The following is a 25,352-nucleotide window of genomic DNA, read 5'->3' as shown; positions in this document are numbered from 1 at the left end:
TGTAGATCAGCCTTAAAACTAAATAAATTGCTAGTGCAGAATCATATTTACTGCCCTAGTCTGCTACTGAGAGGAGGTAAACAAATGGAAAAATGAATGGATGAAATATTTTAATTTTATGTATTAAAAAATTTTTTTGAGACAGAGTCTCGCTCTGTCGCTCAGGCCAGAGTACAGTGGTATAATCTCAGCTCACTGCAACGTGTTCCTCCCAGGTTCAAGTGATTCTCATGTCTCAGGCTCCTGAGTAGCTGGGATTATAAGTGTGCACCACCATGCCTGGCACATTTTTTGTGTGTGTTTTTAGTAGACACGGGGTTTCACCATGTTGGCCAGGCTGGTCTCGAACGCCTGTCCTCAAGTGATCTGCCCACCTCAGCCTTCCAAAGTGCAGGAATTGTGCAGGCGTGAGCTACCACACCTGGCTGGGTGAAGTAATTTTCACTAGCATAATTTTGATTTATATGGAATAGTAATTATAATCACAAACATCAGAGCCTTTCTTTTAATAGTATTTTTCCCACCTAAACTATGAAAGCAACACATGCTCATGACAGAATTTGGAAATTTTTCTGTGTCTATTTAATGCATAGTTGTGTTCTTATCACATGTGAAATTTGTGTCCTACATTTTTCATCCACCATTATGATGTAAATATTTCCTAACATCTGAAATTTGCTCTCAGTAGACATCACCTTACTTACTTATAAAGTCACGGCAAATGTTATCTACTAATGGGGAAGAGATGTTTAAAATGTGTATCTTTATTCAGAGGGTTTTTTTTTTTGTTTTTTGAGTCGGAGTCTCGTTCTGTCATCCAGGCTGGAGTGCTGTGGCATAATCTCGGCTCACCACAACCTCTGCCTCCCGGGTTCAAGCAATTCTCTGCCTCAGCCTCCTGAGTAGCTGGGATTACAGGCATCCACCACCACACCCAGCTAATTTTTGTATTTTTAGTAGAGACGGGTTTTCACCATCTTGGCCAGGCTGGTCTTGAACTCCTGACCTCTTGAACCACCTGCCTCGGCTTCCAAAAGTGCTGGGATTATAGGCATGAGCCACTGCACCTGGCCTCAAAGTTTTTAGAACATTTGGTTGGTACAGGCCAGAGCACATATGGTCGGTGTAATTAGCCAACTCCTTAGAGCTGCTTGGGGTTTCTGGACTGGCTGAGTTACTGCTTCATATCTTTTAGCTCTTTAGCCTTATTAATGGTTGAATTACATATTAACTTTTCTCATACAGAAAATGTTCATTCTCCCTGAACATGAAGAGTTAGGATAGTGATTTTCTCATAATAAGCAGATAGCAGATGTTGATATTAAAGTGTTCCAGGATTGAGGCCTTGTTTAAGAGAAAACCAAGCTTCTGGCTGTTTTTCATGATTCTAATTCTAGACATTTATCTTTTTATGAAAAAAAATATACCACCTTTTAGAATTTCTACAAGGAAGAAGTTTTATTAATATTCTATTTTGATATACAAATGTTTTGCTTTGGTTGTAGAAGAATACAAGATGTGTGTGGAGAATCTTTATATGTGTAATTCTTTGAAGTTCATCATGGGAAAAAAATCTATTCATGTATTAATTTTTCAGTAGTGTTTTATTATATGGCTTATGTGCTGATTTAAGTGTATAAAACCACATTGTTTATTAGAGTATGATAGAATTTTGAATCTATATAATGATTATATTCTAATTCATGAAAAATCACGTGGAGTCAGACTTTTTTTTTTTTCTTCTAGCCAGATGAATTATACTTTGAGGAAGGTGATATTATCTACATTACTGACATGGTAAGTCCAGATAATATCTTGTAATACCACATATAAAGACTGTTTTATGTAGCTATAACATTGTAAGTTATTTAAATGTATATGTACATAGAAATACATATGTACAAGTCTGTTCATTTTAGCGCAATTGATAGTAGCATAAGATTGAAAATAGCCCTTATTTCCATCAATAGGAAAATAGTTCAGTAAGCTTTGGTCTGTCCACAAACAGAATATTATGCAGCTATAGAAAGAAATGGGGTTATATCTCTATATGCTATTATGAAGTAATTTAAGTGGAAATAAAGCAAAGTGAGAAAATGTAGATAGTATATCCTCACTTTTCTAGGAAAGGGTGAGAGTGTATGTGTACACACACACACACACGCTGACACTTGTTTTTCTCAATTTCAAATAAAAAATTGAAAGATGAGTTGCGAAGTAAAATTTAGTTTTATTCTATGAAGAGTAAATATCCTTTCTCTAGGTGGAGGGAGGGAAATAGGGCATAATGGACATAGATGGAAGATAGACTTTTTGGAAAATTATACCTTGTTTTGTGGATTTGACTTTGAACTGATGTAAACCTTGACATAGTTAAAAATTGGAATAAAAAGCAATCCCTAAAAATTAAAAGCAGAATGAATCAAATGAACTTAATTGTACCCTGGTAATTGACATAACCACATAGAGAGGAAATATTCCAAGTTTAAAACTCAGCAATTTGACTGAACATCCATAGTAGAATATGGATATATATATATGAAGAATATATATATGAAGGACATATATATGAAGAATATATTTATGAAGGACATATATATATATGAAGGACAAAAGGTACTGGCCAAAAAAGGGTAAATTGATTTAAATCATGCCCTTGTTAGGGAAATGTTGGTATTGCTAAGTCTGAGATTGTTGCATGTGTATTGTGGTTTAGAGCAAATGAGTCATTAGGTCGGTGATGTTGCTAACAGATTTTCAGCATGGCGAAAAGGATACGCAGATGTAAGATTAATGACAATTTAAGAAAAGCTCTGTATTCCTTCATCTGAATTGGAAGGATCACATTGTATTTTATCTAAAATAAAACGAAAATATTCCCTGCTGTGTTCTTTGAAAGGGCCTAGGAAAAATGACCAACCCAATAATAATATGTTATTTTCCATTGAAACGAACAGGCTTCTTTGAGAAATAGCTAGTACCAAGTCAGGGACAGCAGAGGTACAAGATAAACCCAGAACATCCTCTTATTAGAAACCATGGAAGCTCCCAAAGACAGTAGGGTCATAATGAAAGGACTTGGGAGCTAACTTGAAGAGACTCCCACTGGCCAAAGATAGGACAATTTGAGCATCAATTAGGGCAACAACTTCCAAGAATTGAAACACATTCAATACATTTAAATTTATGAGTTCCTAATGTTACTTCTGAACAAATCTCATTGGTCAGCATGAGAGAATGCTGGGAAACCAGGTTTTTATTCTGACAACCGTTAAGGGGAAGAATCCCCATTTATTCTGTGTTTTCTTTATGAATTTCTTATCTGGGCAACCTGAGAGTTGATGAGGAAGTTTTTGTTTGAAGAGGTATTCAGATTATTTCAATGAAGAAGGAATGATAGAATTAGCATGTCACCATCTTGCAGCCCCCAGGAAATAGTGGATCTAGACAATGATCATCAAAGGCTACTAACATTATGAAAAGAAGCCGACTAGATAGTACGCGTTTCCCAATGGGAGAAATCAGTACTGCCTAGGAAATAGCTTTGCCAAAAAACATCGAAGCTGAATCTAATTAAACCTCTAGAACGAATGACCAATTTATGGGCAATGCAGGGAACAGAGGAACATGTTTAATGATAACACAGGGATACAACAGGCAAAATCCATAGAGGTTGAAACTACAGGGCAAACCAACTGGATTCTTCAACAAATATATTTTTAAGAGATAAAAAAGAATGGAGAGACAACCTTTAGATTAAAAGATACTTAAAAGGCAAATCAATCATATTGTATAGCCCTTATTTGAATCCCAAATTATGGGGCAGTTGGGAAATTTGAGTATTGACCTGGATATTTGATGATATTAAGGAATTATTGTTGGAAAAAACTTTTAAGCTGTGATAATGGCATTATAATTGCCTTTCAAAAAGTATATATCTTTCCGAGATACATACTGAAATATTTACAAATGAAATAATATGATGTCTAGAATTTATTTTAAAATAATCCAGGAGGGGAGGTCGGTCGTGGGGGCATATATGAAACAATATTGATCATTAAGAAATGATTTGTGCAGTTGGGAAATGGGTATATATAAGGTCATTACATTGTTCTATTTTTTTATAAGTTTAAATTTTTCTATAGTAAAAAGTTACCCCCAAAATGAAGATAATATAAAGAGATCTTTAGAACTTCCTCCCCCATAAAAAATATTATCTCGGAGCTAAGAGAAATGAAACTGTGGACACAAAATCATATAGCTAGTCTAAACTAGCGTAATTTGTTTTCTTCTGTTTCATATCATTTCTGATTTGTTTGTTTGTTGGGACTCTGTCATGAAACGTATTCCATTTGTTGCAGGCAGATGCATGTTTATTTGTAACTTAGTGGTAAGGGAGACCGACACCCACAGCTAGGCTGTGAGGAAACTTGACAGTGTGGGTGGGGTTGACGGACATTTTGTACAACAGGTACTCCCTAGGAGCCAAATAATTTGAAAAGTGAATGAATGCAGTCTGGATTTCACACCGCTTAATTTAACTTTTCTTTTACCAGAGTGATACCAACTGGTGGAAAGGCACCTCCAAAGGCAGGACTGGACTAATTCCAAGCAACTATGGTAAGTGTTGCTGAGTGGTTTTACTTCAGCTATTCTTCGTTCACTTGGAATTTTTTTGGTTCTTGAGGCTTTTCTGCTTGCTGCTGTGGCTGAGAAGGCAATGGAGTCACTGTCAGTCTCGTACATTTTCCATTCCATGAGCCTCCTGTTAATAAACTGGTCATGACCACCAGATGTGCTTGAGCCTGACTGTGTGGCCTAAGAGAAAGCATTGTAGCATTCTTAACCCAAGGTTTCCCAGGAAACGCTTATGGTTTTACTTTCTTCAGCTCTTAAAACAATTGTTTTTAATGCTGATAAACTCAATCTTGCAGATCGTTTCTTAGACTAGCCCTTTCTTTTGTGATGGAGTAACACGACCTTGTTAATTCATGTTCGGGGCAGTGACGTTCATTAAATGCTTATCATGGCAGTTTGGGGACCTTGAGAGAGGAGAGACGGCTCCCGCCTTGAAGCTGCTTCTAGCTGGAAGTGGGACAAATGGACAAAACACTTATTTAGTTGTCAGCAGAATAAAGTCAAAAGAGCACAGAATTGATAAACAAGGCTCCTGAGTTTTAATCCTTTTTCTTCCATTTCCTAATAACACTCCCTACTGATTCTAGGACAGCAGTGAACACACCTTCTTTTAGAGGCAGGTAGCTATGCTGATTGTTCTTTCTGAATACAGGAAGCAAAATATTCCCCCCGCCACCCACTCCTACATAAATACACACAAGAGACTCAAAATTACTTCTAGGCATCTTTAAAGCAGAGTGATCTACAAAATGTAAAAATGAACATCAAATGCTTTCTTTTGCATTTTTGTGCTTTGTTTATTGAATACTTGAGTAATATCAAGTATGCATTCAACTCAGGTATGCAGGTTTGTTTGTTTTTGTTTATACTTCCAGTTAATTACTATGTTATTGCGTTATTGCCTGGCTTCCTTTCCCTTAACACATAATTCAGCTTCATTTAATGCAAGAACTATCCATTTGATTTTCTGTTACTTTTTATCCACATTAAGTAAAGGAAACTGTGTTGAAGGCCCTGGTACTCCTGAAGCTGGGGGACTGTGGTGAATGAGTGGCTTCAGTAAATCATTTGTGTGGCAATTCAACATTGGGCTAACACTTTTTATTTTCAATCTAGTGGCTGAGCAGGCAGAATCTATTGACAATCCATTGCATGAAGCAGCAAAAAGAGGTAGGTGTGATTGTTTTTGACTGAGGTATACAGTACAGTAAAATGCATGGATTTCAATTCGTTTTGACAAATGCATACACCCATGTAACCAACACTCAGATCAAGATCTGGAACATTTCTACCATCCTATAAAGTTCCCTTTGCACCTTCTCAGTTACATCCCTGCCTTCCCCAGAGACAGTATGTCTCAACATCTATTACCCTAGAGAAGTGTGATTTTAATTTTAAAATGTCAGTCAAGAAACACTGTTGTGGGGAGACGCAAGTCGAAAGACATGGTCTGTGACTTCCAAAGCTCAACATCTGGCAGGGGAGAGAGAGATGTAACAGATCATTAAAATATGGTATGATAAGTACAGCAATTAAAATATGTTTAACAGGCTGTAGAGGCCAGGGTGAGTAACTGGAGGGCAGGAGAATGGAAGGGTCTGGTGGGTACAGCATTTAGGAGAGCGTTGGTGTGGTGACCACTTGGCCAGGGAGGGCATAACAACAGGGATGAACCTGGGGAGGATCCTTGACCAAACAACTATCAATCTTGTCTTGGGCTTTATTCTGTAGATCAGTAGTCCTCAGCTAGGGGTGATTCCTCTTTCACAAACCCTGAGGATATTTGGCAATATCTGGAGACGTGTTGACTGTCATGACTGGAGGGATGTTACTGGCATCTTTTGAGGAGAGGCAGGGGTTATTGCCACACATCCTATAGCACACAGCACCCCCACAATAAATCCAACCCCAAATGCCAGTGGGGTTGCTGCCAAGAAACCCTGCTATAGATAATGGGGAGTTTTTGTAAAGCCTCAGTGAGCTCCATTTCATTCAATTTTTAGATGTTTTGGAAATCTGAATGTACACAAGGAAATTACTGGTTAGGATTGTGAAAAAGTAAAAGGAGTAAACTGACATTTTAAAAATTCTTTGTATGTTAGATACTTGGGACATTAGCCTGAGGATTTTAAATTAATAGTTATAGTTTAGCATATAAGAGCAGCAGCTTTGAGTAGATTATTTAGCCTTTCTTATAGGAACTGAAGATGCATTGTAAATATGAATATGAATAGTATCTGCTTGTTCTTAGGTTTGATTGATTGTTCCTCAATTTCCAGAATTTCACAAAGAAAAAATAATATATGTATACACACACACACACACACACATATATTTTTTAACAGAATAGGAATACCTTAAGTATACCCATTTAGGCAACTCTTCCCATTAACCTATCATTAGAAACATTGATGTTAATACTTTCCATTAATAAGCTGGAAGTCAAAATGTACTATAATAAATGCATTAATGGGCAGGTCTTAATTTACTACTTACTGATTAATCCATTGCAAATGGAAATTTGTGCAGAATGAAACAACGAAATTTATTTAAAAGCAAAATAAAAAGTGAAAGCTTTTTTCCTTGTGTTTTTGTAAATGTAAAATTCTTTCAGGCAACTTGAGCTGGTTGAGAGAGTGTTTGGACAACAGAGTGGGTGTTAATGGCTTAGACAAAGCTGGAAGCACTGCCTTGTACTGGGCTTGCCACGGGGGTCACAAAGGTATTCCATTTTGTTTGTTATATGTTTCTATGCTGCTGAAAATATGTTTCACCTACGGGAGCCAGATGTACAAAAAACGAGAAAGAAAAAGCATTGGCTATTGTTTTTGAATCCTTTAGAACAGCGGCCAAAAGCCTTGTTCCTGGAAGCTCTGTAGAACAGTGGGTAGAGTGTGGTCAGCCAGTCTCTCCGCATGGGCCCCTCTCGCTTGAAAGACTGGACACTTCCTTTCCTCTCTCAGGCTTAGAAAGGTTACTGGAAAACAGCAGTAATATCAAAACAAAACCGCTGTCTAATCTTACAGAAGAAAAGATCAGAATTGGCTCCCTAGCTTAGCTTTTCACAAGGTCTGCTTTTATGATTTGCATTTTAAGTTTCATGCAAACTATTAGATTCAAGAGAAAGCCAACATTTGTCTAAGTTAGCGATTCCATTGATACTTTTTCTGTTATAATCAATAATAATGCAAAGTGAATTTTTAGATGTATTTTTTCCTGGCCAAAAATGTATTACCCACTGCTTTTCGACGTCTCTCTATAACAAAGGAAATAAACTCAACAACAATAAGAAATGAAGATCTCAACAAATTAAATAGCAGTGCCAAAGGAAAATTTGTAACTGTCTCCTAAAAAGAAGCTTATCTTATTTCAACTAATAAACATGTTAATTATATGAATGAAAAGTATTATAATGAATGTAAAAATATTCCTGTGTCATATGAAAATGCAAAAGCCAAAACTATTAGAAAAAGTGTATTTTTCTAAATAATTCCACTTTTTAGATTCTTAAGTTTTTCTATTTTATAAATTTTAGAAAATGTGTTAACATTTTCTTGAAGGTTCTTCTAAAGAATCTCGCTTTTGTAAAATTATTGTACCTAGATTTGTCAGGCTTCTAATTTTAATTCTTAAAAAGTATCTTTTCTCTTTGAATTTCAGATATAGTAGAAATGCTATTTACTCAACCAAATATTGAACTGAACCAGCAGGTAAGATTGCTTATCTGAAAATTGTTTAACACATACCTGCTTGTTCTCTTTAGTACAGAGCAACTTACGGGCATGTGAAGTATTGTCAAAATACCGCAAGTGCATAATTTAAAAATTATAATTGCACTAAAATTCAAATTGTCTACAGCCCCAAGTGCCAAACCCACTCCTCCTCAGATGTCACTTTCAGCTTTTAGCTTTTTCTTTTTGTACTTACCTTTGTCTTACCAAGGAATAGGCTGATGGAGCTATCTCTCCGTGCGTTATCTTCATGTGTACTTTGGCCTCCTGTTGGGTATGTGAAGGGTTAAGCTTGTCACTGCCCCAGCTCTCATCTTTCAGCACCCCAGCACCCAGCCTGTCCTCTGCTCCTCAATGCACTTCATCACAGTTTTTGGTTATATTACTATATGATGTTTACTTTATTATGGGTGTCTAAATAGTGTTCACTGCTTATATAACCTTTTTTTTTTTGTTTCTGTACTTACTGACTTTTTAAAACTCATTTTTTGTTATCTCACTGTGACTTCTCTACTGTTTTATACAGTCCTGACATATAATGCTTTTCCAAAATGCGTAAGATAATCAACAGCTTTCTTTTTTCTCCCTGGACTCATACTTCCTGAAGTTCTCCATCATTCTCCAGACTGAGCAACTTGGTCCCTGTGGCCCTTTGCTGTCTTCCAGGGAACCCCTTGCGTTCTCTGCCATGTTGCATCTTCATTTTTCTGGATCCCTTGTCTTTCTTTTGTCAGAGAACATCTTCAAGTAGATTCCTGAGAAAGAGAAGCTTGGGATTGATTATTTGACTGATCAGAAGTCTAGGTCAAAAACAGTTTCCCTCAGAATTTTGAAGGCATGGCCCTGTGGCATTCTTGTTTCCAGGGTTGCTGTTGAGAGGTTTGGTGCCATTTTGATTCCCCTTCTTTTATGTGTGATCTGCTTTTTCTCTTGCTAACAGTATTTACTTTTTTGTTGGTGTTTTAACATTTTATGATTATGTGCCTTAGCGTTCATCTCTTCCCAATGATTATGATGAGTTCTTTCAGCCTGGAAAATTATCTTGTATTATTTCTTTTAGAGTTTTTATCTGACCCTTCTTTGTTCTTTTTGTTCTGGAATGCCTGATTAGTAGGATGTTGGACTTCTTGGATTGAACCTTCAGTTTTCTTAATTTTTCCCAGAGATATTCTCACCTTTGTTTTATTTTGGTTATCTTTTTAATTCCCCAGAGTTCTGTATTAGTTTTCTATTGCTGCCTAGCAAACAACCATAGGCTTAGCAGCTTCTACTTTCTGTACGTCAGAATTCTGGGCATGGCATAGCTGCGTTCTCTGCTCAGGGTCTCCCAGGTGGAAATCAAGGTATTGGCTGGAGCTGGATTCTCATCTGGAGCTTGGGGTCTGCTTCCAAGTGTATTTAGGTTGTTGGAAGAATTGATTTTCTTGTGTCTGTAGTGCTACTGAGGCCCTCAGCTTTTAGAGGCCGCCCCTCTCTGTAGACAGCTCACAGTATGGCTGCTTGCTTTCTTCCTCAAGGCCAGAAGGAGATTGTCTGTCTGCTGCTTCATCGGTTTTAGTTTTTAAGGGCCCACCTGGTTAGGTCAGGCCCACCTGGGATAATGTCCCTTTTGATGAACTCAGCATCCGCTGACTAGAAACCTAATTACAGGAGTGATAGCCTATTACATTCACTGCTTTCACTCGCAGTCAAGAGGAGGGGGCCTATACAGGGGGCCAGGAACCTTGGGGGCCGTTATTAGAATTTGTTATAAGCTCTTATTTTACTCTGATTGTTACTTTTATGTAGTATCTTTCTTTTTCTTGTTTCATGACACAATATGATCTTGTATCTTGCTGATATAATATTTATAACTTTTCAAACTGTATTTTTTGGCTATTCACTGTACTGTGTTTTTTCCCTTTGAGATCCATTTATTTTGTTTGTTTTGGTCTTTCCTAAAATACTGTAGGCTTTCCATGAACACTTGATGTCGTTATCTATCCATTCATTATTATTTTTTAAATTTGAGATAGAGTCTCGCTCTGTTATCCAGGCTAGAGTATAGTGGCGCAATCTCAGCTCACTGCAACCTCTGCCTCCCGGGTTCAAGCTCTTCTCCTGCCTCAGCCTCCCAAGTACCTGAGACTACAGGCCTGTGCCACCGGGCCTGGCTAATTTTTGTGTTTTTAGTAGAGACGGGCTTTCACCATGTTGGCCAGGCTGGTCTCAAACTCCCGACTTCAGGTCATCTGCCCTCCTTGGTCTCCCAAAGTGCTGGGATTACAGGCATGAGCCACCATGCCTGGCCCTTATCCATTCATTTTTAAGTGTGATTGGAAGCTGTGTGTGCTTGGTGAGGTCTGCTGGCTGGTGGGCTCCTCCACAGGGCGATCTGGTGAGGTCCTGGCTATTTCGCTAGGTGACACCCAAATGCTAATGAAAGTACACTCCTTCTCTCCCCTGCACATGGGACTGCACTGCTTCACCAGAGGAACCCTCCAGTCTCCTGCCTGGGGGTGTGTGCACACTGGGCAGTGGGGTACATAAAGGTACCTCAGAGAGGGGTCTTACTGTTCAGTCTGTAGGTTTTTTACCTAACCTTCAGCTTTTAGTTTTTGGCCTTTTGCTACCTTCTCTTGTACCTAATGTTCATGAACTTGGAAACTATCAGATTACTTTATTAACAAGTAAATCTGTCGTCATTATTGGGTCATCCGGCAGCAAGAGAAGGGGAAGAGGTTCTGAGATTCTACTTTTTATGAGTACTTTTAACCAGTATCTCTGTTTTCCCACCAATGCCTCATATCTGCCCTAACACCTCCAGGAATCTCCAGTTCCTCATTTTTGCCAAGTTTCTGCATGTTCAAATCTGCTTGCTTCCTCCTGGGTCTCCCTCTGCAGGCATCTGCTTTTCAGCTCGTGCTCCACCAGGTCAGCTTGTACTCCTCCGTCCAATTCCGTCTCCCAAAAATGACTCCTCTCCCATCTCTTGAGTCTCCTTTCCTTTTCTCTTTGGAATTCTATAACTTCATTCCCATTTTAGGTTTAATTGGGTTAAACCTAAATTAGCATGTACTTTCATATGGTACTTTCTCTTTTTATCACTATAGAACAAGTTGGGAGACACAGCTTTGCATGCTGCTGCCTGGAAGGGTTATGCAGATATTGTCCAGTTGCTTCTGGCAAAAGGTAAAGTCTGTGCTGAGTTTATCTGGTCTTTGCTTGCCCTGAAAAATAGTCTATATCAAATTATGCCATTTGAAATGGTAGGAAGAATAATAGTCTTATTTCAGAATAGGGTTTAACCTTTGCTCTGCCTGTGTATCGTGGAGTAGTTATGATAAAATGAAATTATTGGGTGTTGGTTTGTGTTAGTTTTTAATATAAACTAAAACCATGGCAAGCTTTAACATTACATATATTACTTTTAGTAAGAACTGTACTGTACATTTCTGCAGGATTATAGAGCCTTAGAAACAAAGAATGTGTGTGTACACACGTGTTGGGGAGATCCTGTCTGAGAAAGCTGTATAAGTAAAGTTGCTGAGGCCCCGGTTCTCACAGGGAAGTCTTGATGGATAAACAAGAATGATGTGGCTGCAATGTCCTGCTTTGAGCTGAGCAGGTGCTAGGTGTAAAGTGAACGAGAGAGGATATCTTGATCCCCTGTTTTTATAAGTCAGGGGAAACCGTGAAGTTATAAACCGACTATCCTTTTATCCATTTGTCCCGCAAATATTAGTTTACTCTTAGAGAAGGCCAGGCAGACCACCCATACTATACCCTAGTCCAGAAGCCTATCATGTAGGATGCTTGAGTCCCCAAGACACTTGTCATGGAATTACCCTTATTAGGGATCCTCAGAGCAATATTGTGGGATATATGATAGGAATGGTTTAGATTTTAAGTATGCTGGTGAGGTAAGCTCCAGGTCTAAAAGGCCAGACACTGTGAGGATCACTCTAGGGCCCTGCGAAGGGTTTGCTGAGGACTTTGATGTCTAATATGGCAGCCACTAGCCACGTGCACAACTGAGCCCTTTAAATGAGGCTATCTGAATTGAGATGTGCTGTAAGTGTAAAATGCATACCAGATTTCAAAGACGTAGTGAAACAAAAAGTAAAACATCACAGTAATTTTCATGTTGGTTATGTGTTGAAATGATAACATTTCAGATATGCCGGGTTAAATAAAATATATAATTAAAATTAATTTCACATTTTGCAAATGTGGCTATTAGAAAATTAAAAATTATATATGTGGATCACATTATATTCCTATTAGTGCTCATCTAAAGGGATCCAGGAAATGGTTGTGTTTCTTCTCTATCATCACTCTCTGAATATTTCCTGTTCTGATAGAAATCATGTCTATGAGCTCTGAAGTGTAATACAATATATGATTAGTCACAGAACTGTTAACCCTCAGGAGTTTTTGACCTGTAGCACACTGAGAGAATGAGGTTTCTTATGTAACCCTACTGTGAATAGAATGATCTGCTTAGGAGAAAGATTTTGACACAAGATCATTATATTACTAATTAAACATACTATTTTTTTTTCTTGATGCAATATTTCTGTGCCTTTAAATTTGGGGACACTTCTTTCTTTCTTTCTTTTTTTTTTTTTGAAACTTGGTCTCACTCTGTGGCCCAGACTGGAATGCAGTGGCATGATCTCGGCTCACTGCAACCTCTGCCTCCTGGGGTTCGAGTGATTCTCCCACCTCAGCCTCCCGAGTAGCTGAAATTACAAATGTGCACCACCACACATGGCTAATTTTTGTAGAGACAGAGTTTCGCCATGTTACCCAGTGTGGTCTTAAACTCCTGAACACAAGCGATCTGCCTGCCTCAGCCTCCCAAAGTGCTGGGATTACAGGCGTGATGAGCTACTGTGTTGGCCTATTTTTGTTTATTGAAGGGGAAGTGGTTGCAAAAAATCCTGACACTTTCCTACACTGTGGCAGAAAGTATGAACTGATAACGCCTTCTATTTTTGGTTTTTGGTTTTTCTGAGACTGAGTCTAGCTCTATTGCCCAGGTTGGAGTGCAGTGGTGCAATCTTGGCTCATTGCAGTCTCCGCCTCCCGGGTTCAAGTGATTCTCATGCCTCAGTCTCCCAAGTAGCTGGGATTACAGGCATGCGCCACCAATGCTTGGCTAATTTTTGTATTTTTAGTAGAGATGGGCCATATTGGCCAGGCTGGTCTTGAACTCCTGACCTCAAATGATCCACCCACCTTGGCCTCCCAAAGTGCTGAGATTACAGGCGTGAGCCACCATGCTTGGCCTAAAGCCTTCTTGGAAAGCAATCTTAAAATCAGAGATGAAAAAGGAGATATTACAGCTGATACCACATAAATTCAGAGGATCATTAGACACTAGTATGAAAAGCAATCTGGCAGTAGCTGGCAGAATTTAAAATGGACTTAGCCTTACTTTCCAATACCACTTTTAGTAAATCATTCTTCAGAAATTCATGTAAACAAAGATGTGGTTCAAGGATGTTCACTGGAGTGTTTGAGACAATGAAAATTAGGAGTAGCCTAAGTACCCATCAATACAGGAGTAATTAAATTTTGGAGCATCCACAAAATGGAATACTTAAATGGTTGAGTTACAAATATATGTATTGCTAAGAAAACAGTACCATTAGACATTAAGTTTTAAAAACATGAAATTACAGACCAATACGTGTAGTATGATTTTGTGTCTATATCAATATGTGTATGAATGCATTGATGCAAATAAGGGAGATAAGAACTCACGCCCACTTGTTAAGAATAGTTACCTTAGGAGTAGGTAGAAGATGAAGGGATGAAATGGGACTTGTGCTTTTGTTCAGCATACATTTGTATTTCTGAATCCTTAACAATGCAAATGTATTTATGAATTCTGATGTAACTTTGAACACAATAAAGGCAAAGGAAAAGTGGGTAGAAGATGGCTTATGGGAATAATGAATTGCCTCTTGGTTTTATGTGTTGCTATTCTGCTAATTTGCATGAGAACCTACTTACAGATATAAAATATTAATCCCCTCAAGCACTACCCACTTGGTCTTTTCTAAAGACCCTCTTGAGCAAAAGGGGAAGCAAAGGGCTCATTGAAGTTAAGCTCCACAGGGACCATAAACTCCTCACTGCAAAGTTCACATGCAATTCTAAAGGGACTCGAAGGGAAAGGCTCGGAATTAATTGTTATCACAGGTGCAGCAACAAGCTTCCTGATTAAAGATGCCAAATATACTGCATGAGAAAGTTTGTTGTTTTGAGAACGTTTACTTCTGGGCCAGAGTTGTTCACTAGTTTGTTTTGCCAAAAGTGGTTAGCTATGGGGAGACAGGATTGGCTACTACTGTATAGTCTTCAAAGACACTAATTGATTTTTCTTGTGTTGGGAAGGTGCTAGAACAGACTTAAGAAACAATGAGAAGAAGCTGGCCTTCGACATGGCTACCAATGCTGCCTGTGCATCTCTCCTGAAAAAGAAACAGGGAACAGGTATTTGTTTTAAACCCTTCTTTCTTCTCTGGTGCCCCACAACTGAGATTTATTAACTTAGAATTGTGCAAAAGAAATAAACTCAGCCGAGTGCAGTGGCTTATGCCTGTAATCCCAGCACTTTGGGAGGCCAAGGCAGGAGGTTCACTTGAGCCCAGGAGTTGGAGACCAGCCTGAGCAACAAAGTGAGACCCCATCTCTACAAAAAGTATAAAAAATTACCCAGATATCGTGGTGTGGGTCTGTAGTCCCAGCTACTCAGGAGGCTGAGCTGGGGGATCACTTGAGCCCTGGGAGGTTGAGGCTGCAGTGAGCTGTGATCATACCACTGCATTCCAGCCTGGTGAGAGCAAGACCATATCTTAAAAACAAACAAACAAACAAAGAAACAAACTCTTCAGGTGATTCTAAAGTTTGTTTCTATATCCTTGATCTTAATCAGAACCCCCAAAATAGGATACCCTCAATTAAACAGAAATTAGACGAGAAACATAATCTTTTACCTTTATTTTGTGTTTCTTTTATTCCTTGCAGTCAAGTTCTAATCACCTTGCTTTCCATTACAGTCCTTTTCAGAGAACGATTGTCTTCATTCCCCCATTTCAATATGTATTTATGAGTGATTATCACTAAATATTTTTAAAAATCATATTTGATAGCTCCATGATTATATTTTGTTTCTATTTTAAATGAGGATATCAATAAAATATAATCAAAATTATTCTAGACCTTGCTAAATATTTTGGACTTTATTCATAGTACTATGGGTGGTTTTTAAAAATAGAGTTTAGGTGTGCATTATTATTATTTTTTTAGATGGAGTCTTGCTCTGTTGCCCAGCCTGGAGTGCAGGGGTGCAATCGTAGCTCACTGCAACCTCAAACTCCTGGGATCAAGTGATCCTCCCATCTCAGCTTCCTGAGAAGATGGGACTACAGGCATGTGTCATCATGCTCAGCTTTTTTTAAATGTAAAGATAGGGGTCTTGCCATGGTGTCCAGGTTGATCTCGAACTTGTGGACTCAAGCCATCCTCCCGCCTCAGCCTCCCAAAGCACTGGGATTACAGGCGAGAGCCACCAAAAGGTGCCCGGCCTCCTTTTTTCTTTATTCCAGATATGTCTTTGTTCCAGATTTCTTTTCTTTTTTTTAACTTCAGTTTGAATATAGTGTAAACTGTTAATCAGTTGGTATTCCTTAATTAAGCCATGAGAGCTCACTGGCAGTGCAAGCCTTTCTTTAAAGTAATTCCTCGTGGATAGATGGAGATGGGTTCTCCTAAGGGAATGAGAAAGTATCAGCTGAGCTGGTGCTCCCCAGCTACATTATGATTGAGAAGCCATATTTGCAACTGTGCGAGAGACATACTTCTGCTTGAGGTCGACCTCTTACTCCTTGCTGCCTTGATTGGGTCAGGAAGTAGGACTCTGGCCTAACTTCCTTTCTCTGCCACTGACTTCCTGTTATGTGGCTACCCTTAGCCTGTCCTGACCAAAGAGTAAGGCTTCTTATGACCTGAAGGTACCAGAGTCTCATGCATGCTATGAGCTCCATTTTGACAGACAAGGCATATACCAAACTTTCTTAGACCCCAGAGAGCTTACCCAGAAGCCTTACTCAGGAGTGGTTTGAGTTGAGGGAAGCAGGTGATGAGCCTTTCTGCAGCCTTTGTAGAACAGGGCTGGGAGGCAGGTACTCTTTTCTCTGTGTACCCCAAGTGTGTTTAGTCTACCTTCCTAAATTTGAACTGATTAGGTAATGGATTCATTAATGAGGTAATCTTAGGGCCTGGCAGACAGAGCCAAGAAATGAGTTTTTATATTTCAATTTTCATGTTACTTTTAAAATGTTTTTTCTTGCTTCATTTCCCCAGTTATACAGTTAAAAAAAAAAAAAAAGCTGTAATTTGTATATTGATCCTCATTGGAATAGGTTTGGACTATTTGGCCATAGAGTCAATTGTCAGCATGAGCTCTTAAGTTGGAAGAGGTATATTCTGATATTGTTGTCCTTTTTTTTTTTTTTGAGACAGTCTCACTCTGTCACCCATGCTGGAGTGAAGTGACCGATCTCAGTTCACTGCAACCTCCGCCTCCCGGGCTCAAGTGATTCTCCTGCCTCAGCCTCCTGAGTAGCTGGGATTACAGGCATGCGCCACCACACCTGGCTAATTTTTGTATTTTTAGTAGAGATGGGGTTTCACCTCTTTATCCAGGTTGATCTCGATCTCCTAACCTCAAGCAATCTGCCTGCTTTGGCCTCCCAAAGTGCTGGGATTACAGGTGTGAGTTGCTGTCTACTTTTAGAAGCACAGTGTGGATTTTTTAATAGGTACAAAAATTCGCATGTTGTAGTTACTATGGAAGATAACTAGGATATATGGCTGGGGGTTATACTCAAGAGTTGAGCCCTTTAAAATTTTTTCCAACTTTTAAAAATTTGAGTATAATTTACATTAAGTAAGTACATAAATCTTAAGCATACAGCTTGATGAATTTTTTTACACCTGTTTACCACAACCCAGATGAAGCTAGAGAACAGTTCACACATGCCACCCTCATGCCTCCCACATGCCTCCCTCAGTGTCTTCTGCTTCTCTCACCATAGATTAGTTCTGCCCGTTTGTGAATTTTATGTAAATGGAATCAGACAGTATGTACTTTTTGTGACTGGCCTCTTTTCATTTACATTATGTCTGTGAGATTCATCTGTGTGCCTGTGTTTATTTCTCCATCATTTATTTATTGTCTGTATGTTTGTTGGTTGGTCTTAAGTGCTGGTTCTTGATTTGAGATGTGTAAACCCAGGGTGATAGGATTGAGTTAAAATGAACGTGAGCAGGGAAGGATGGCAGTGCTGCAGGAAGATACATTCCCATGCATGCTACGCCGAGGTGGGCTATGAAGAGATACAGCTTATTAAACAACACCTGACCATGTGAGAGGTTTCCTGAGATAACTGCCTCAGAACAGTTCCTGAAAGGAAAGAAGGAGAAATAATTTATTTGCCTGACTTGTTCCTGTCTTTTGAGGACCACTCAGTCAGAGTCTGCACCGTGGCAAATCATCCTCCCTTTTTAACAGGAGAAGTGAGAATAAAATAAAGAACAGAAGTAACCATCTGAGGACACAGAATATGGGCAGACCTTAGGATAGCAAAGTAGAAGGGGAAAGAGTTTTCCTATTTGTCTCTCAGGCTTTAGCTTAGAAAGCTACGTTTTACCAAGTTGACATGAAGTGCTGAAGTTCCTGGGTGTGTTTTGGGGGAGAACAAAATATATTCCTCCCAGTTCTTGTGAACTCCTCTTGAGGAGAGTGGAGAAAAACAGAGTCAACCTGGAGACTTCCAGTAGCTTGGAAGCTGGTGTGAAGTCACTGAAACATGGCCAGGCGCGGTTTCTCACACCTGTAATCCCAGCACTTTGGGAGGCAGGGAGGACTGCTTGCATCCAGGAGTTCACGACTAGCCTGGACAACATAGTGAGATGACATCTCTACAAAAAAAAATTAAAAATTAGCTGAGTGTGGTGGTGCACGCCTGTAGCCTCAGCTACTTGGGAGGCTGAGGTGGGAGGATTGCTTGAGTCCAGGAAGTTGAGGCTGCAGTGAGCCGTGATTGCACCACTGCACTGCAGCCTGGGTGACAGAATGAGATCCAGAAAAGAGACCTCTGTTCTTTCCTTCTCTCTCTTGCAAGATAAATCAACTTCCACCTCCCTTGTACTGATCATCCCTTCTCCTTTTCTTTTTCTTAACAATCATTTTCCAAAACCTGTAAACATGAAGACTTTTTTTTTTTTAAAAAGCATTAGCATACCTAAAAAAATAATTCCTTAATATCATCAAATATCTTGTCCTTGTCCAAACTTCCATTTTCTCGTACATCTTTGTTTGTTTTTACTTATTTATTTACTTATGGTTTATTTACATCAGGATTCACATAAGGTCAGTTTGTGGTTGGTAGATATATCTCTTTATTTTTTAAGCAATAGTTCCTTTCCCTCCCCTCTTCCCCCTTTTTAACCTTACTATTTATTAATTAAAGAAACTGGGTAAACTCACTTGAATTTCCCATTCTGGACATTGCTGACTACATTCCCATGGTGTTATTTGTCATGTTCCTCTGTCCTTTAAGTTTTTGTCAATTGGTGTTAGATTTAGAGGTTTGATCCAGTTTAGATTCATTCTTTCATCTATCTGTCTGTCTATCTATCTTGTCTGTCTGTCTGTCTATCTTGTCTGTCTGTCTATCTATCTATCTATCTATCTATCTATCTATCTATCTATCTATCTATCTATCTAGAGGTTTGAAGCAATTTAGGTTCTATCCATCTACTTACCTACCTACCTAGCTATGTATCTATCTATCTAGCTAAAGGTTTGATCCAATTTAGGTTCAGTCAATCAATCAATCTGTCCATCTGTATCTACCTGCCTACCTACCTAATCATGTTTCTTTCTTGGGAGTAGAAGGAATAATAGGTCATACAGAATATTGTGTTTTTTTTTTTATCAGGGGCACATGATACCTGGTTGTCACTTTTCCTGTGATGTGACATCCATTGATGATCATTGCCTAGATCTGTTACTAAACAGCACAAAATGATAATATTCTAATTAAATCACTTCTTTCTATTAGCTGGAACATAAAAGTTTTCCCTCATCAATTGTTTTGTTACACAGTGGAATAGTTAATGTAGCAAGGATGGGATAAATGCTGGATTTTTGCCATTTATTTAAGAGTTTTTAAAAAATAAGCTGGTCTCTGTCATCCTCCAAAGGGTGAAAAATGAGTTTTTTTGGGGGTGCATTTATGTGCTTTAATCCATTCCAATTAGTAGCTTTATCAATAGCCCATCTTTGGCTAGTGGAGGCCTCTTTAAGTTGAATCTCAGACCCTTTCACATGATGCTGTCTTTTATAGGATCCTTACTTTATGGCATGACTAGGGTTCTAGGTCCATCTCTCACACTTCCTGCCCCATACTCGGAACTGGTCAAATGTATGATAAGCTTCAGAGATGTGATACTTACAGACCATGATGATCTGGGTGCTGAGACATATATTTATTGAACTTCAACAATGTGCCTGTGTTTGCATTGTTTTTCCCACTAAAATTATACTTGGGGTAATCTGTTGCTATGGAATTTGACTAGACAGTTGAAGAGGTGACAGTGAAAGATCAGATGTCTTCTTTTCAAGTCCTGTTCAAGGTTGCTTGAACATTTGATGGGGTCCAGCTCTTTCTATTTTAAAACTTTTCCCCCCTATTTCAGCCTTTTGCTTTATTGTCGGTGTTGTCTACATTGAAATTGAAGCTTCGTTGTTTTCATTCTTTCTTTTCCTTTTTTCCCTTCAGTAGTTAACTTCCTAACCCCTGACCTTGCCTTTAGGAAAGACCTCAGGCTGTCACTGGGAGAGAACGTTGGAAGTGCAGTTGTCAGACTGGAGTGCTGATGGTGGTGTGTCATGTTGGTCATGGTGCCTGTGGCTGGGCCTTTCTGTTGGAAATGGATGCATGGCACCTAGGGCCAAAACTCTTCTGCATGACTATGGAACCAACACATTGTCAGCCTCTGTGGCAACAGAAACTTAATAGTTAGGCTGAAAATCTAAAGCAGAGAAAGATCCTCAGGGAAAGTACAATCCATGGGTCAGATGGAAGATTCTATTCTAATTTAAGAGCTTTGAAAATGAAAAAAAATAAAATCTGAGCAGTTTATAATTTCCCTGTTTTGCTTTTTCCCCTCCTCTTTCTTTTAGATGCAGTTCGAACATTAAGCAATGCCGAGGACTATCTCGATGATGAAGACTCAGATTAATTCCTTTCTGGAGCTTTGAGATCTAAAACTTCTGTTGCTTTTGCCATTCCAAAACTTTGTCTTTGCCCGAAAAGTGTTGGTAACTATAAAGAAAAGTATATATGAACATGGCAGTGTTGCACTGTGTTTGAGTAGCACGTGTAAATGAATTGTTCCCACCTTTGGCTTGCCAATAAGAGACTGGATTCTTGGCTGTATAAAATACATTTGTGTTCAACAGAGTAGAACAAGAAGAGATTATTTCTATTTATCAAGTTAAAGGAATCTTAAGATTTTTTTTTTCTTTAAAACAAATCAGGATTTTTTTTTTCTTTTTTTTTTTAGTTAAAGTGCTTTACCTCAACGGTTGAAATATTTTGAATGGATTTTTTAAGGGGGAAAAATGCTTATTATAATAATAAACCAAAATACTTAACAGAAAATTGTCAGCTATTCTGACAAAAATAAACATTTTGAGAAACTTTATTCCTTTTGTCTGTTTCTGTGGTATCACTCGTTGTCACTAAGTAAAGCTTTTTATATTTAGGTAAGAACTGATTTTATTTTTTAAATTATATTTAATATTTATTAGCACAGAAGAATAATGAGAGCCACATGTTAGTTCAACTTCTTGTGTCAGCTTTGATCAAAGTCAAGACAATAATCATTGAGAAGGTGCATGTCTAATAAAATAGGTAAATTTAATATTTATGAGACTTCCAGTTTTTATCTCCAAGGTTGTATTTAGAGTGGAGAAACCCAGCAACTCATTAGAGGTTCTTTAAGATTTGAAAGGTTAAAAAAATTTATTTCCTTATGTTAGATGCCATACCTTTCCATATGGAGTAGTCAGGAACCGTGACATGTTTTGCGTTCAGTTTTTTTAATAACATTTGTTTTCTCACAGTATGGATCTAGTTCATAACGATTCAGATTCTTTTGCTGAAACACAATTAACATTGCAGGGAGCCTTCTGTACCACTGATATGACACTTCTTTGGCATTCTAATTTGGTATCAATACAGTGATGATATTAAAAATGATATGGATTAGAATTTGCCTGGTATCCCGGCCCTGGGTCCAAAAGTATATTTTGCATGATTTCAGTGCTAATTTCAAAAAACACGTTGTTGAAGAGAAGGAAATGTGTGAAGAAGGAAGTGGGTTAGCTCAGGAAATGAATAACTGCCTCTATAAGAGTTTATTCTGTGACTGTTTGGTTTTTCTCTCTGTGGGAGCCTTGAGAAATGATACCCAGAGAAGCCCATTTGAGGTCTTTCAAACACCCCCAACTAAATTTTAGTAGAAGGGAATCTGTACCACTAGTGACAACAAAGTATGAACACAAATTCTGGCACCAGCGAAAGAGGGCATTTTATTCTTAAATATGTTATTAAATTTGATGTAACCAGTTGTATTTCTTCTTAAACATAAACTTGAAGATATGAAATTCTTCCTGAAATTGTATCTATTCCCATAGATCCTTTAAGATTTTTCTTTAAAATGGGGCTTGTTTCTTAACAAAAAGCTTTTAGAGAACCCTGTAACTTTTTGTTCTTCTGTACTTTGGGCCAGAGTAATTGGGATGGATTTCAACTAAAGATTCTTAATTTTTAAAACATGGGCAGAAATAATACAGCTTGTGTGGCTATAGACAGTGTTTATCAAAATACCATGTACTTGCTTTAGATACATTATTTGTTTATCTGAGGGATAGAATAGTGGAGGTTTCACTATCCTTGTTTTTAACATTAGCAAACTTAAGAGAATTTTAGAAAGTTGGACAACTATAGTTTTTTTGAAGATGAGGAGAGTACTTAGCTATGTGCATGAATTTTTGGTGAAACAGGACAACTCATTTAGTTGTGGCTAAAACTCTACTGGAAATTTTTTTGGTTTGTTTCTTGTTTGTTCAGCCTGACTAATCTGAGCTTTCTCAGAGATTGTTTAGTGCTGAACTCAGCAACAAAAATCAGTTCTAGGAATTTGCCACTGCTCTGACTGTGCAGAGAGCTTTGATTATGTTTTGGAAATAACTTCAGAGGTTTTGCTGTAATCTGAGCTTGCTGACAGTCACTGTGGCCTGAACTCCTTTCTAGAGATTGCACCCTTTAGGAAGTGCCTTCCAGCTACTTGGGCAGTGCGATACTTGTTTAGTTGTAGGCCCAGGAGCCTCATGCAAAGAAAAATTCTTAGCAGGGGTTCCCATTTCAGTTTTCTTTCTGGGCTGTTCTGTTGCACATTTTGTTGTTGGGCGGACATGTATTACCTCATTTCTTTCTGAGCCCCTATGGCTCCTCTTTTCAGTAGATTAATCATGTTATTACCCAAAGGGAAATGTTGAACAAAGCAATGGCGACTCCATTTTATTAATCTTAAAAAAAACTGGAAATAGACTGGGCGTGGTTGGCTCACGCCGGTAATCCCAGCACTTTGGGAGGCTGAGGCGGGAGGATCACCTGAGGTCAGGAGTTCGAGACCAGCCTGGCCAACATGGTGAAACCCTGTCTCTACTAAAAACATATGTATATATAAAGTAGCTGGGCATGGTGGCAGGTGCCTGTAATCCCATCTATTTGGGAGGCTGAGGCAGGAGAACTGCTTGAACCCGGGAGGCGGAGGTTGCAGTGAACCAAGATTGCGCCATTGCACTCCAGCCTGGTCAACAGAGAGCAATTCTGTCTCAAAAAAAAGGAAATAATGCTGAAAATGAAATTTTAGGTAATTTGCAGGTAATTCTAAAGATGGAAATGTAATTTTTCCACATAAGCCTTCTTCATAAATGTTTTTTACTCTGTAGAGTTTCTGATTTACTAATTTTCTCATTGTGAGCACTATATTTATCATCTTTGTAAATGATTTCTTTTCTGATAGGCTGTGTTAGTAACATTTACATCTGATCATCTGTGTTCCCTGTTGACTCAGACTGTGTATTTTTTGTCTTGATTTTTATATTGTAAACATGCACATAGCAGGAAAAGATTGTATAGCCAAACTTTGAAGTGTCCAATTACTAAAAGTTGAGGTTTTAGTGGGAGAAGTATTATAAAAGATTCTGGTATTCCTGTTTGCAGATATAGCTTTGGTGAACAGTTTTCTTATATGCAGGAAAAATTGCAGACCACAAATTTATGGCTTCTGTTTCCTTATTTCTCAATAACAAGCTTTTACATCTGCCCCTCCCTTAAAATGACATGAAATTAAATACAACTACCATTTATGAAATGTCTACTCTGTCAGTGCCTGTGCGAGACATTTTCACAGACATGATGTCATTTGATCTTCGCAGTAACCTTAGGCGAGGAACGTTAATGCCCCAACTTTTTACAGAGACGCTGAGGTTTGAAGAAGTGAAAGAACTGGTTCAAGTGCACACTGCTTGAAGGTGGACACACGGGTCTGGGGGATTCCTGAACCCACGCGCTTTTGCCTGCTGCGACAGTCAGATGTCATCATTCACATTGTCAGAAAAATCTGCAGAAACAGAACAGCTTCTTTCCAATGGAAGCCCTGATATGGGCATCTAACAAATTCAGCATATCTGCTAATCAATTCATAATTTATTTAAAATGACCCTAAGCGCTTCCAGAGAAATTTTTGTAAAACTTTTAGTTCCCAGTAACCCTAAAGAAACATGATTTAATGAAGCAGGTTTTACTCCCAGATTTCCAAAATTTCCTACTCTGTGCACATTAGAGTATGAGTAAGTATAAGAGAAGGAAAGCTTAGATCAGCAGCTATTCACTTTGCTTTGAGTTTACATTGCTAAGTTCAGCAGTTCTCAGAATCTGAGAGCCTCACTTCTGTGTAACCATGAAAATAAATGCATCCCTTGGAAGGGTCAGGGGATGTGGTCTTACCTGAGTCTGGGAGCTCGATGTGTGCATGGAGGTAAGTAACCTCACACTTCCCAGGCAGTGCTGCTCTGTCTGTTGTCAGTGGCCAGCGGCTTGGGTTTCCCAGCAGGCTCAGCCTTTCTCCAGAGCTTGCACTGTGAGCAACTGGGAGCCGAAGGGAGGCCAGGTTCCTCGCTGTGGCTGCAAAAGAACACTGAGGAAATCCAAAGGTATGCATTAGAGAGCCTGACAGGAAGCAGGAAGGAAAGTGGACAGAAAAGACAAGGAGTGAAGAGGCTGAGCCTTAAAGGAAAAATGGTTCCCTTTTCTAATGACCCGTAGTTCTGACAGAAATCAGTAGAAGGCTTCGAGAAGTGGTGAGGTGTATGAGCTTTGGAATCACACTGTCTGGATTCAAGCCAGATTCTGCTGAGTGACCTGGGACTGGTTACCTAAACGCCCAGATTCCCTAGCTGTGCACTGGAGGAAGTGGTAGTATCTACTGCCTAGAGTTCGAAGGATTAAATAAAATAAAATGATATATGCAAATGACTTAGTTCCTGAAAAACTCTACCACCGAGCAGTTGCTTAACAAGTTGGGTATAACCATGAACAAGGAAGTCTACATTAAAGCCAGATATGTGTGTTATACAAAGGAGTGTGCCAACACGTTTTGCAGTTTCACCACCAATATTGAAGAGCAGTATTTTTAAAGTATTTAAAAATCCTTTAAGAGGAATGGAGGGGCCAGGCGCGGTGGCTCACGCCTGTAATCCCAGCACTTCGGGAGGCCGAGGTGGGCGGTCTCAAGAGATCAAGACCATCCTGGCTAACACGGTGTGAAACCCTGTATCTACTAAAA

General features: G+C 38.8%; 1 protein-coding gene across 1 annotated transcript in view; it reads left to right on the top strand.

The window, feature by feature from the left end:
• OSTF1 (osteoclast stimulating factor 1) overlaps window positions 1–21,140 on the top strand; it is a 56,735-nt gene extending 35,595 nt beyond the window's left edge. Inside the window, exons 3-10 of the mRNA XM_007969525.3 lie at window positions 1,747–1,797; window positions 4,557–4,620; window positions 5,755–5,808; window positions 7,253–7,360; window positions 8,299–8,348; window positions 11,462–11,540; window positions 14,757–14,855; window positions 20,617–21,140. Coding sequence (XP_007967716.1) covers window positions 1,747–1,797; window positions 4,557–4,620; window positions 5,755–5,808; window positions 7,253–7,360; window positions 8,299–8,348; window positions 11,462–11,540; window positions 14,757–14,855; window positions 20,617–20,675 — 564 coding nt within the window. The 3' untranslated portion in view covers window positions 20,676–21,140. The remainder of the gene's footprint in view (window positions 1–1,746; window positions 1,798–4,556; window positions 4,621–5,754; window positions 5,809–7,252; window positions 7,361–8,298; window positions 8,349–11,461; window positions 11,541–14,756; window positions 14,856–20,616) is intronic.
• The last annotated feature ends 4,212 nt before the right edge of the window (window positions 21,141–25,352 follow it).

Source organism: Chlorocebus sabaeus, chromosome 12 (assembly GCF_047675955.1).
Source record: "Chlorocebus sabaeus isolate Y175 chromosome 12, mChlSab1.0.hap1, whole genome shotgun sequence".
In the NCBI taxonomy this organism is placed as follows: Eukaryota; Metazoa; Chordata; class Mammalia; order Primates; family Cercopithecidae; genus Chlorocebus; species Chlorocebus sabaeus.
This window is presented reverse-complemented; position numbering and strand designations above follow the sequence as displayed.